General features: G+C 38.0%; 1 protein-coding gene across 3 annotated transcripts in view; it reads right to left on the reverse strand.

Moving 5' to 3' along the window:
- The window catches only part of ZFYVE9 (zinc finger FYVE-type containing 9), a 148,093-nt gene that overhangs the window by 3,381 nt on the left and 131,337 nt on the right, over nucleotides 1-13,375 (reverse strand). For all 3 annotated transcript variants that reach the window (XM_045548031.1, XM_045548029.1, XM_045548030.1), the window contains 4 exons: nucleotides 9,935-10,085; nucleotides 7,807-7,887; nucleotides 5,202-5,364; nucleotides 1,415-1,520 (listed from right to left, as the gene is read on the reverse strand). In XM_045548031.1, coding sequence (XP_045403987.1) covers nucleotides 1,415-1,520; nucleotides 5,202-5,364; nucleotides 7,807-7,887; nucleotides 9,935-10,085 — 501 coding nt within the window. The remainder of the gene's footprint in view (nucleotides 1-1,414; nucleotides 1,521-5,201; nucleotides 5,365-7,806; nucleotides 7,888-9,934; nucleotides 10,086-13,375) is intronic.

A 13,375-nucleotide genomic window follows, 5' to 3' on the forward strand; every position in this document is an offset into this window, starting at 1 on the left:
AGTCAAAGGACTTCTTAATGCCTAATTTGCCTCTGTAAGGCGGAAAGCACCTGTCTTCTCTGGTTATTGTAAAGAGAAAAATGATATAAAGGCAAAATATAAAAGATACAGAAATGAAAATACACAATGTTTATATATACCAACCTTTAGCTTACTGCTCAATAAGGAGCTTTTACTAAAAATACTACAAAGGAGGCAGCTATGAAAACCTGTGCCTGGACACACTGGTGAGAGTGGCAGCTCCGGGGCAGGAGTCAGAAGACCTGGGCTCTTGTCTGCTCTGCCATTAGCCAGCATTAGTCACAAAGTCACAAAGTCACACAGTCACATGACCTCTCTGAGCCTGATTTCCTCATTTGCATATAGGACAGGTAAGCCTGCATACCTCACTGAGTTATTGGGGAGCAAAAAGGAGGTAACAGAGAGGTCAAACTACTTTATAAGCTATCAAGTTTTACACGTTCCAGACTCTGCACTGCTCAAAATGTGTCAAAGGGACAATCATGATATAGCAAGCAACTAAAATCACTCAACTGCATATGAAACGTGCAGCCTGGTATGAAGCATGAGTTACTCGGACCAACTACTTGAGAACTGGAGAATTAAGTTCTGGTCTCGGTGCTATTAGGAACTAGCTATGTGAACTTGGGCAAGACACTTAACCTCTCTTGGCCTCAGTTTCCTTGTGTGTAAAAGAATGTAAAAAAAAAAAACAAGACTCTTAAGGCTGAAAGGAATCCTAGAGATCTTATTATTCAATCCTTTATTTTACAGATGAGTATAAGTGAGGTTTGAAAGCAATTAAGAGACCTGGGATCTACCTGTTTGTTCTTTGAGAACAAACTTTCTGATCTCTACGATACATACACACAAATAGGGTCAGGTTAGCCTCTAATATAGCTTTCAAGTTAAGGAGAAACTCAATATAGTGGAAAAGAGCTTAGGAGTTGGCCAAATCTTGGTTTCAATCAGGATTTTGTCATTACTTCTTTGCCTTGTAATCCTGGACAAGTTACTTAAGTCTCTGAGTTTTATTTTTCCTTAATGATGAAATAAGTCTATTTTTTAAAGACTGTGTTACCTGAGATAGTTTTAACTGTAAGTGTAGAATAACTGACCCAGATTTCTGAAAAATATAGCAGAGATGATATGTGCCACTCAGAGATGCACCCTTCTTGAATTCCAATGCAATAAATCTATAAAAGCTAGTTCACGGGAAGGAGGATACGTCAGATTGCTGCAGACTGCATTTGATGGAATTTTTTACTGGTGATCTGAGATAACCAGAGGGAACTGGAGTATAGAACAGAGAGATTTTTTTCTTATCCTCCAGCATCAGCCCGGAATGTGGCTCTTGGCCTAACAAAATGTTGTGTTCAAAGTGGGTCAAGGATACCAAGGTTCATTTCCTTACCTCTGTCCATCTGATGACTTTTCCATTTGCTTTATATTCTGATCCATGGAATATCTTCACATTTGTTATAGACTCCATGGATTTCCCATCTATAGGACTTACAACACTAAAATAGAGGCAAAGGAAAGACATAGAAGCAGCTCTTGAAGACAGAGTAGCCATTTTTCTTATCAAGTTTTGCTGCAGAAGTCTTGTTACTAATTACAGTGGGTGCCTTGCTGAACACATCTGTGCAGCACATCATAGCAAAAGAAGCCATGTACACGAACAGAGCTTTCATGGAAAGGGCCTATGCACTGAAATAATTCAGAGAATACACATGTAAAAAATGATTCATTTTTTCAGGAGCTGGTTCTCTTTCATGTAAAGAAATTTTTTAATCAAACCAGCTCTTCTTCCAGCATTCCTTCTTTCAGTGAATGCACAGCCACCCACTCCCTCGTTTTCCACTCTGCTCCTGACTCTATAATACATACTCATAATGTTTATTCTTCATATATCTGTATATCTAACTTACAAATGAACTTCTGAAGGGGAGGAAATATGATATATTTATATCTGTGTGCTATATTCTCAGTATTGACCCACTGTTCGGAATTTAGGAGTTAAGAATTATTTGAGGCTGGGCGCAATGGCTCACACTTGTAATCCGAGCACTTTGGGAGGCTGGGGCGGGAGGACTGCTTGTGCTCAGGAGTTCAAGACCAGCCTGAACATTATAGCAAGACCTTGTCTTTACAAAAAATTTAAAAATTAGCTGGGTGTGGTGTAGTCCCAGCTACTTGGAAGGCTGAGGTAGGAGGATCACTTGAACCCAGGAGTTTGAGGCTACCACTGCACTCCAGCCCAGGCAACAGAGCAAGAATTTGTCTCAAAAAAAAAAAAAAAAAAAAAGACAGAAAGAGAGAAAAGAAGAATTATTTGACCAAGTGTTAATTATGATAGTTTTGGTGTGAACTGATGAACAAGTATCTATGTATCTATCATAACAGACTCCCTTCAGTGCTAAATTATCAATCCTAGATTTCTGAACAGAAAGGACACTTTTGATAGAGTCATTTCCTCCCTGAAATGTAGCAAGTATAAATATGTGGAGATACACATACATTCTGATGAAGATTCAAAATGATTGGCACAAAGATTCCAAATTCTTCCTAACAATTCTCAAACTTGCTTATGTTCTTGAATCTCTATTATTAAAAGTCAAATTTAACTTAAACTTCAATATCAGGCATTCACTTAATTCACTCAAAATTATTTAACCAATATAAGTTTAATTTCTAACTGATCAAATAACAATGTCAAAAAGGGGCACTCTTAGTTGCTTAGAATTCTTTTAGGGAGGATCCCCAGAAACATTTAATTTATACATTACAAACAGAACTCCTGAGCTTGTGAGTCTTCCCTGGCTAGTTATTTATCCCATTTTCTAAGAAACTGTCACTGTAAGTAACTGCTGTAGGAAGGGGAAACCTGCTTATTGTCAGTTACTCATACCTTATGGCACCAGATTTTCAGATTATCCATTTTTGGGTCCTAATAACCCTGTCCATTTCCAACTATAATAGAGAATTAAATACAAATTGATTTTGAAATTAAATTTTTCAATAAAGAATGGGAAGGTAAAGGGTGATTTGTAAGACTGGCAAATGCATTCATTGATTAGAAATTGCTTCTTCTTATTCAAAAACAAAAGTCAAAAAAAATTTTTTTTAATCTGGTGTGCCATGTTCTAAATGGCTTCTATCTGCCTTTACTCCTGCTACTCTCTCAAACCGGAATGCCTACCATGCCACAGCTACATGGCAAATACTGACTCGTCTTGCCAGATTCAGCTCAAGCACCGGCCATTTGGAAGTCTTTCTTGAATAATGCCCTACCACCAATACCAAGCTTTCTCTATTATTTTCTTTTTTAATCTTTCTATCTATATCCTATATAGTTATCTATTAGCACCTTCCATACTTCAGTGCATTTGTTTATAACTTTTCAAAACAAGACTTAACCACTTGTCAGCAAGGACCATGTAGAATTCATTTTTGTATTTCCATAGCCTGAAGAATGGATGTATAAATGTATGAATGGCAGAAAGCTTAATGTAATGAAGTATGGTATATTCATTCAATCAATCAATATTTTTAAAGCATCAACTAGGTGCCAGATAGTGTTTTAAGTATTGGTGATACAGCAATAAATAAACCAGACAAAAACCCCTGCCCTCATGGAGCTTACATTCTAGGGGTAATATAACAAAATAAATAAATAAAAATATCTTATATATTAGACAGTTATAATGCTATCGAGAAATATAATGCAGGGGAAGGGGACAGGAAGTATTGGGAGTGGGAGGGCAAAACATGTATGGGAGGGTTACAACTTAGAGAGGTTGACCAGGGAAGGCCTTACTGGGAAAGTGACATTTTGGAAAAGATTTGAAGATGGTGAGGGAGTGATTCATGAGGCTATCTCGGGGAAGGGGAAGCTGAGAGAACAGTAAGTCCAAAAGCCTAGGGCAGAAGTATAGTTGATGTTTTCAAGTAAGAAGAACAATGCTCCTCTGAGAGGTAATACAGTAGGAAGAGGGATGCACAGATTGTGTAGGGCCTTATTGGTCATAAACAATTTTGACTTTTAGGCCAGCCGTGGTGGCTCACGCCTGTAATCCTAGCACTCTGGGAGGCCGAGGTGGGCAGATCGTTTGAGCTCAGGAGTTCGAGACCAGCCTGAGCAAGAGCGAGACCCCATCTCTACTAAAAATAGAAAGAAATTATATGGACAATTAAAAATATGTATAGAAAAAATTAGCCAGGCATGGTGGCGCATGCCTGTAGTCCCAGCTACTCGGGAGGCTGAGGCAGTAGGATCGCTTGAGTCCAGGAGTTTGAGGTCGCTATGAGCGAGGCTGACGCCACGGCACTCTAGCCTGGGCAACAGAGTGAGACTGTCTCAAAAAAAAAAAAATAATAATAATTTTGACTTCTACTCTGAATGATACTAGAAACCACTGGTAGGTTTTGAACAAAGAAGTGACATTACTCTGGCTGTTGCATTAGAACTAGATTGAATTGGGGAAAAGGAGGCAGTTGAGATTAGAAACAAGGAAATCAAGTAGGAGGCTACTGCATTAATCCGGACCAAACGATATGGTGGCTTAAACCAGGATGGTGGCAACAGAGGTAGTGAGAACTAGTATGATTCTACATAAATTCTGAAGTAGAGCCAACAGGATTTACTATTGGACTAGGTGTGAGAGAAAGAAAAGCGTTCAAGTTGACTCCAAGGTTTTGGCTGCAACCATTAGAACAGAGTTGCCACATACTGAGAAAGAGTGTAGGATTTGAAGCCCAAGGAGGTGGTTTTTAAGTCCTAGCCCTGCCATTTCCTAATTTGTAGACCCGATAAGTCATTTAGATTTCTGATACTTCTTTACTCATTTGTAAAATGGGAATGACAACCCCTGTTATTATATCAAATGAAACAATATTAACAAAAATGTATTATAAATCATAAAAGTCTTAGGTATCACTATTATCTCAGTAACTTTAGAGGGACTGTTTTGTTTCATCAACTCCTTCCCTCATCCTCCCCTCAAAAATATATACAGAAACTCCTTCAAAACTTAAGCTAAGAAACCAGAAACTTAAAATTCTATGTTATGCGTACAAAGCACTCCTTTCTCTTGGGCAGGGCTTTCAGTAAAACTATAAAACACCAGTGTAGGCAGCAGACAAAACCCAGAGGCCGGCCCATAACTGAGTGCCCACAGGCGGAAGCTTGCTGCAGTTACCCTTTGTTAACGTTCTTGTCGTCATCCACCCACTGGATGTGAATGTGCTCCTGGGGGTCCTCCGCATCCGCTTTCCCACACGTGATGGTGAAGTCCTTCATCTCTCGCAGTGCCTGCCTCAAGGAATCCATGTTCTCTGCAGTGATCTGGACCATAACGCCATCTAAGAATCAGTACCAAGATAATACAGATGGAAACAGCACAAGCCAGGGAGGAGGGCAGATAAACACAGTGCCTGGCATCTAGCAAATCCTTCTGAGTCAAATGTAAAACTTTGCTCTGCTCTCCAAAGCGGACAGATACAAAGAGGTTTTGTTCTTTGAGCTAAACCTCTTACTTACTGAAACTGTTGTGAGGAGCAAATGCCGAGAAGGGCTCTGCACTTGCTTGCTGATTTCACTTCACACACAACTAAGATGTTCTGGAAAAACTTATACGTGGTCACATTTCTCTTCCAGACTCACAGACCATTTTGTTCCTATTTCCACTCTTGCATTTATCATCCTCTGATCCTATTTATTTGCTTGTATCTCCATCTCTCTCACCTTACTATACGATTGCCTGGCATAGAGTGAATGCCCAGTAAACGTTTCCTAAATAAACTACAGTAGTGGGCTTAGGGATAAATCCATTTACTGACTAGCAATAAGGCAAATCTACCACAGAGTTTCATATGGGCTACCATACAGCCAACAGATGATAACTGTTTTTCAGCTGCTATCTACCTGAGTCAAAGGCAAACACTAAACTGAGGGTAAAAGTTGTCACACGCTGAGCAATTACCCTGCTTCACTGACACACAATTTTGTCAGCTGAAATAATTTCTCAAGAGCCTCAATAAAAATTTCATAAATAGGCAGCAACTACTGTACTGAAACACACAAGTGAAATGCAAGACTCAAGAAATTCCCAATCCAGAAAAATAAACACATAACTTTTAAATACATTGCTTTGCATTTGTAAGGATCTGTCAGTTCAATTTATCTTTCTTTTTCACTTTTTTTAGAGAAAAAAGGCTGGAGTACAGGGGCTGTTCACAGGCACAATCACAGCATACTGCATCCTTGAACTCCTGGCCTCAAGGGATCCTCTCGCCTCAGCTTCCTGAGTAGCTGGTACTATGGGTGTGCCACTGCATCCAGCTCAATTTGTCATTTTTAACAATATTTAAAGGGTGTTTTTTGATCACCTTGTAAAGACATAATTTCAACTATGGTCAACACTTGATCATATGGGTATTAATTAGTCACTTTAGACCAAATGACTGTTTAACTCCTGGATTTCTTTTCTTAACAATTTCTTAATAGCATGTTTCTGCTTTATAGTCAGAGTTTGCGAAATTCAATTGAAATTTAGTGCACTCTGCACTTCATTCACTGTTTCATTAAATTTATCAAAAGAAAAAGACCAAAGCCATTATCTACAAAGACATATAAGATTATCTATGTATTTTATCAATAATAAACACACTGGAATCTAGCCCTCAGAAAGGACTGTTTTTACATAGGGCCTTGGGGTGAGCTATTATAAAAATGAAAACTTGTCACCATGTAAGGCAGACTGTATTTTCTGAAGATAGTCATAATTATCTCCTGTCTCACTTTTCTATAATGCTTTTCTACAATGTTACCTTCCCATTCCCCCATCAAGAAGTGGAGTCTAATTCTTCTCCTTTCTTCCAATACCAGAGTTTGGTGGAAGTGACACTGTGTGACTTTCAAGGCCGGGTCACAAAAGGCAATGCAGCTTCCACTTTATTGCTGGAACACTCATCCTTGGAGTCCCGAGCCATCACGTAAAAAGTCCAACTATCCCGATGCTATCAGGCCATGCTAAGGAGTCCATGTGCAAGTACTCACTCCTAGTCTTTAACTCATCCCAGGCCAGGCCCCAGACATGTGTGTGAGGAAACTTTCATATAATTCTAGCTCCCAGCCATCAAATAACTTCAAGTCATTCCAGCCAAGACTACCAGCATCATAGAGCATTGCCCTGTCAAGATGCCTGACCCAGAGGAATTAGCACGCATGATAAAATAGCTGTTTCAAGCCATTAAGTTTTGGGGTAATTTGTTATGCAAGAGTAACCAGATCAAAATACAATGAAGAATGGCCAACAAAGAAAATAAACAGCATGCCTATTAGCCTTTCACTAATTTAATTAACTTTTGTCAGGACATGTGTCATGTCTAATTATAGCAAACCAGCAGCAAGATATCCCATTCTGTACCGCAATGATCACAGCATTTCTTGTGGGTAGGAGGGACTAAACTTCATCCTCACATTCACATATTTGTGCCCAGTGATATATTTGAACTCAGACTATGTCCTCACAGGAAGCTTATCCCAGAGCTCGAAAAGGCCATCTCTTATTTTTTATGTCACTCTCCCAGGGTATCTCTTCTGCTTACTCCCTGCTTTGGAGAGTTAGGCACACTCATGGCAGTTTTAATTTGCTGAAGAGTGAGATGCTACTGAATAAATAATAGAAGTCAGACATCTACGGCAGAAGTGTCAAGGATTCCTTTAATGTCCCTTGATTTTTAGGTGTATATTAATAATTAGGATGGAACTAACATGCATGCAGTAAACAACTCATTCTTTACCTTCCACGATACTGGACTTGGCAAGGTATCCTGAAGAGGATTTCAGAGCGCCACTGAAGACAAAGAAACTGGCACCAGTCACTAAAATAACAACAGACATAGTTTAGTTGAAGATAGACCCTGAAATGGAGGGATTGGTAACAATAATGAAATATTCAGTAGTTGGGAATTCCAAACATCATCATACAAAAAATTAAAAATATCAAACCTATATTCCACAATATACAAGTAACCAATAATTCTGATGCTTATGATAGCTTTGGGAATGAGGTTCTGAGATACACTCCTCCATTTAGTTTTGCTCTTCCTCCAATCAAGAATCAAAGAATATTAACAAGCAAAGAAATCTTAGTGGTCAAGTCCAGGGGTTGGCAAACTATAGTCCACTTAGCCTGCAGCCTGTTTTTATAAATAAAACTTTATTGGAACACAGCCATATTCATTCATTTATATATTGGCTATGGTAGTTTTTGTACTACAATACTAGAATTGAGTAGTTGTTGACAAAGACCACAGGCTTGCAAAGCCTAAAATATTTATCATCTGGCCCTTCACAGAAAAAGTTTCCTGACCCTGATATCCAGATTTTTTTTAGATCAAATATGTTTTGAAGACGGAGATACACTGCCAACCACTTTATCTCCCAAGTTATTTTAAAAAATAATAAATACCTATTTAAAAGACAAATTCCTATTACTACTATCTCTTCATAAAAGAAAAAATATCCAGTTACATTTAGCTTTGTGGAAACTTCACTATACTGTCCTTACTTTTCCACACCTTAAACTGAACTGGCCTAATCTAATTTCCTACCCATTGGCTCTATAATATTTCTAACAGGTGATCATCCAGCCTTTGTCAGAGACTCCTAGTGACAGGGAGCCAACAGCAGCACAAGGCAGCCCCTTCTATTTATGGAGAGTTCTTGGGATTGCAGACTGTGCTCTCAAACTGAACCCAAATCTGGCTCCCTGTAACTTTCACCCTTAGCACTGGTTCTGGCCTTTTGTAGCTATAGCGAATAATTTCAATCTTATTTCCATATAATAAAAAGTCTTAAAAATAGAGATAGCTATTTTTTTTCCTCTTCTAATCTATACCTTTCCAGGTTAAACATTATAGTTTATTTAAGAAGTCTTCCTTTGGCCTAGGTTCCAGATTTCTCACAGGTCTTGAATCATCCTCTGGAGACCCTAGTTTCATCAACATACTCACAACAAGGAGATCCAGAATGTATTTGAATATTGTAGATACAATTTGACTGATAAGCACTGTGGACTTATCACCTATTTTATTTTAGATACTGCATTTGAATATACATGTGCGAAATACCTTTCATGCCTTCACTGAACACCTGATTTTAAAAATATATTGAAGACAGTGACCTACCATATGCCTAATAGGAAAGGATTTTACAAAACATACTAATGAAAGCTAGTTTAGGGAGAAATTCTAAGGAAAAAAACATTTGTGGTCAAATAAATTTGAGAAGAGCTAGATGTGGTCTTCCTTACAGGTTTCTCAGATTAAATTTATTAAGCAAGACTTTTATTTATTTATATGATTTATGTGAACATTTTTGAAAACCATGGAGCCTGAGAAAACATTCTGGGTTATGCTACCTTGAGCAATGCTTCTCAAACTCTAATGTGCATTTCAATTACACAGGGATCTTGTTAAAATGCAAATTTTGGTTAGTAGATCCAGGGTGTGTATTCTTCATTAGACCACACTCTAAGTAGCACTGAACCCAGATACCTTCCTTCAGCATCCTGTCAATCTGTTAATTAACATTCTTTGTGAATGGTCATCCAGCAAGCTCCAAATCTACCTAAGCACACTCTCACTGTGGGGCCTAGTCTCACCTTCAAATACCAAAGCTGGCCCTGTCAGTATCTTGAGGTAATATTTTCAAAACGTTTTCCTCAATAACAGAGATCCCATTTTCAAACTCTGAATCTGGCTACTTGGGAAGTCAAAATAATTCTGGAGAATATGGTTGGAAGGGTTAATTAATTTGTTTGTGGCCACCTATCTACAAAGTGAGTGTTATGGGGCTGAGGTATCCAATTTTTCACGTCCAGTGTAATCTTTGATTATAATAATCTCGACCAGCTCAAATGCTCACCTTTCCTAGGCTGATTGTGAATACTGATAGCCTGGGTCTGGTAGTTTCCATCATCATTCTGTACACACACAAGATGAGAGTCTGCCTTTTCATTGAAGCAGGCACCTCCTGCCAGCACATGCTCATTGGACTTGTTCATGGCTTTCATCATCTGCAATCAAAGAAGAGAGTTAACCTTATTCTGACAAGAATAGGCATTTTTCTGTCTAACATGGCTCTACTCCATCTTCTCAAAGACAAAATAACAGAATAATTAAAGTGACAAAGGGGGCCAGGCGTAGTGGCTCACGCCTGTAATCCTAGCACTCTGGGAGGCTGAGGCAGAAGATTGCTTGAGGTAAGGAGATTGAGACCAGCCTCAGCATGAGTGAGACCCCATCTCTACTAAAAACAGAAAAAATTAGCCAGGTATGGTGGCACATGCCTGTAGTCCCAGCTACTCAGGAGGCTGAGGCAGGAGGATTGCTTGAGCCCAGGAGCTTGAGGTTGCCATGAGCTAGGCTGATGCCATGGCAGTCTAGACCAGGCAACAGAGTGAGACTCTGTCTCAAGAAAAAAAAAAAGTGACAAAAGGGGCTACCAAATAATGAAAACTGAAAAATCACAGTCACCATTAGTAAATCAACATATATAAAAATCCCCCGGCCGGGCGCGGTGGCTCACGCCTGTAATCCTAGCTCTGGGAGGCCGAGGCGGGTGGATCGCTCGAGGTCAGGAGTTCGAGACCAGCCTGAGCAAGAGTGAGACCCTGTCTCTACTAAAAATAGAAAGAAATTATCTGGCCAACTAAAAATATATATACAAAAAAAAATTAGCCGGGCATGGTGGCTCATGCCTGTAGTCCCAGCTACTCGGGAGGCTGAGGCAGTAGGATCGCTTAAGCCCAGGAGTCTGAGGTTGCTGTGAGCTAGGCTGATGCCACGGCACTCACTCTAGCCCGGGCAACAAAGTGAGACTCTGTCTCAAAAAAAAAAAAAAAAAAAAAAAATTCCCTGTATAGTTTATAAGAGATTTGTGCTATAACCTAATAAGCACATGACACATTTTACATTCATTTTTTGTCTTTTTATTGCTGCACTGAACTTAAGTAACTAAAATTAGTTTAGCTAATTGCAGTAGTTTCTCCTAGATTCTCTGAAGATATATACTCTGAAACTCTTAAGTTCAAAAGAATGTCCCATATTAAAGTACATTTGCCTTCTTTTTCAACATCCAAAGGAATGAGGCCTTCTTCTAAAAACATGAAATTCATTGTTTCTTAATTTTGCTAACTTGCTTTCAATTCTTTTGGGTATATATTTGGGGGTAGAATTGCAGGGTCCTATGGTAATTTTATGTTTAACCTACTGAGAAACCACCAAATTATTTTTTATGGTGGCTGAAACATTTTACATTTCTATTAGCCATGTACAAGTTTCCAATTTCTTAACATCCTTGTCAACACTTGTTATCTTCCTTTTTTTCCAAAGCCATCCTAGTTGGTGTGAAGCGGTACACCTCATTTGGTATTGATTTGCATTTTTATAATGACTAATAGATGCTGATCATCTTTTCATGTGATTTTTTTTTTTTGCAGAATATACTTTGAGAATGTGACTTTTGACCATCTACATTTTCTTTAGTGAATTATCTATTCAAGTCATTTACCCATTTTTAATTGGGTTGTTTGTCCTTGTTTGCTTGTTGTTAGAGACGGGGTCTCACTACCTTGCCCAGGCTGGCCTTGCTCCTCCCACCTCAGCCTCCCACACAGCCGAGACTAAAGGCACACACCAACATGCCCTGCTCTCTTTTGTTACTGAGTTGTAAGAGTTCTTTATATATTCTGGATACTAGGCCCTTATCAGATACATGATATGCAAATATTTTCTCCCATTATGTAGGATGTCTTTTTACTTTCTTGATAATGTCCTTGGATGCACACCAGTTTTTAATTTTTATTAAGTCCAATTTATCTATTTTTTCTTTTGCTGCTTATGTTTTCAGTGTCATATCTAAGAATCCAATGCCAGATCCAAGGTCATAAAGGATTACCCTACGTTTTCTTCTAATAGCTTTATGGTTTTAGCTCTTTTATTTAGTTCATTGATCCATTTTCAGTTAATTTTTGTATATAATATGCGGTGGGGGCACAGTTTCATTCTTTTACATGTGGAAATCTAGTTGTCCAGCACTATTTGTTGGAGAGACTATTCTTTCACTATTGAATGATCATGGAACCCTTGTTGAAATCAACTGGTCATAAACATATGAATTCATTTCCAGATTCTTAATTCTACTCCATGCCAGTACCATACTTTTGATTGCTATAGCCTTGCAGTAAGTTTTGAAATTGGAAAGTATAAATCCTCCAATTTTGTTCTTCTTTTTTGAGGAAAATTCTTGAATGGCTATTCAGAGCCCCTTGCAATTCTGGATGAATGAGTATTGGGTTTCCATTTCTGCAAAAAAGGCCACTGAAATTTTGATAGGGCTGGCATTGAATCAGTAAATTGCTTTATTATTGACATCTTAAAAATATTAAGTCTTTCAATCCATGAACACAGCAAGTCTTTCCATTTATTTAGGTCTTTAATTCCTTTCAGCAATGATTTATAGTTTTCAGGTTCTAAGTCTTTTATCTCCGTGGCTAAATTTATTTTTAGGTATTGTATCAATACAACTTTAAGGCATCATCATCTCATGGCTTTACTTTGTTACATTTATAACTCTTACAAAGTTAACATTTTAATATATTACTGTATCCCCAAAGGCATCTAAATTTTAATTGAATATTCTTACACTAACATTTATCAACTTCACTAATCCAAACCACTTATATCAGGGTTTTCCAAAGGTTACCTTTAAATAATTCTTCTGCAAACAGGATGAGTCAGCTAGAAGATTCTACTTAGCAAAGTCAACTGATAGACAAATTTAGGTTCTCATTTGCAATTTATATTTGTATCACATGAAACAAACTGAGATGATCACAGTTTTAAAGACTGTTCTATCCATCATTTCTTCCATATCATTAGGCTAAAGTGGTTTCTAATTTTGTCTACATAAGCAGACTGAAACATTTTCAATTCAGAGATTCTGAATAAATTAGCTAGCCTTGAAGGAAATCATTTCCCTGGATGTCAATTATTAAGATAAGCCCAACGAGATAAACAAACTTCATATACCTTTAGACATAAATGAATATATTTGTTCTCTTAAAATAATGTTAATTTATAATAAGAGCAGATCTTCCCAGATATTCAAAGGAAGTTACTGACCATAAAATAAACGTATACGTGTCATATAATGGTATAAATACTCAAATATCCATTTTAGTTGTGCTATTTCTCTATCAATTCAAATTCTGAAATATATCTTGTATTTATACCTATCTTCACCATAGTTCAAGGCCTAATTACCTCTTTTCTGGACATAGTAGTAATTGGTTTTCCCACACTC

Source organism: Lemur catta, chromosome 3 (assembly GCF_020740605.2).
Source record: "Lemur catta isolate mLemCat1 chromosome 3, mLemCat1.pri, whole genome shotgun sequence".
NCBI classification, from domain to species: Eukaryota; Metazoa; Chordata; class Mammalia; order Primates; family Lemuridae; genus Lemur; species Lemur catta.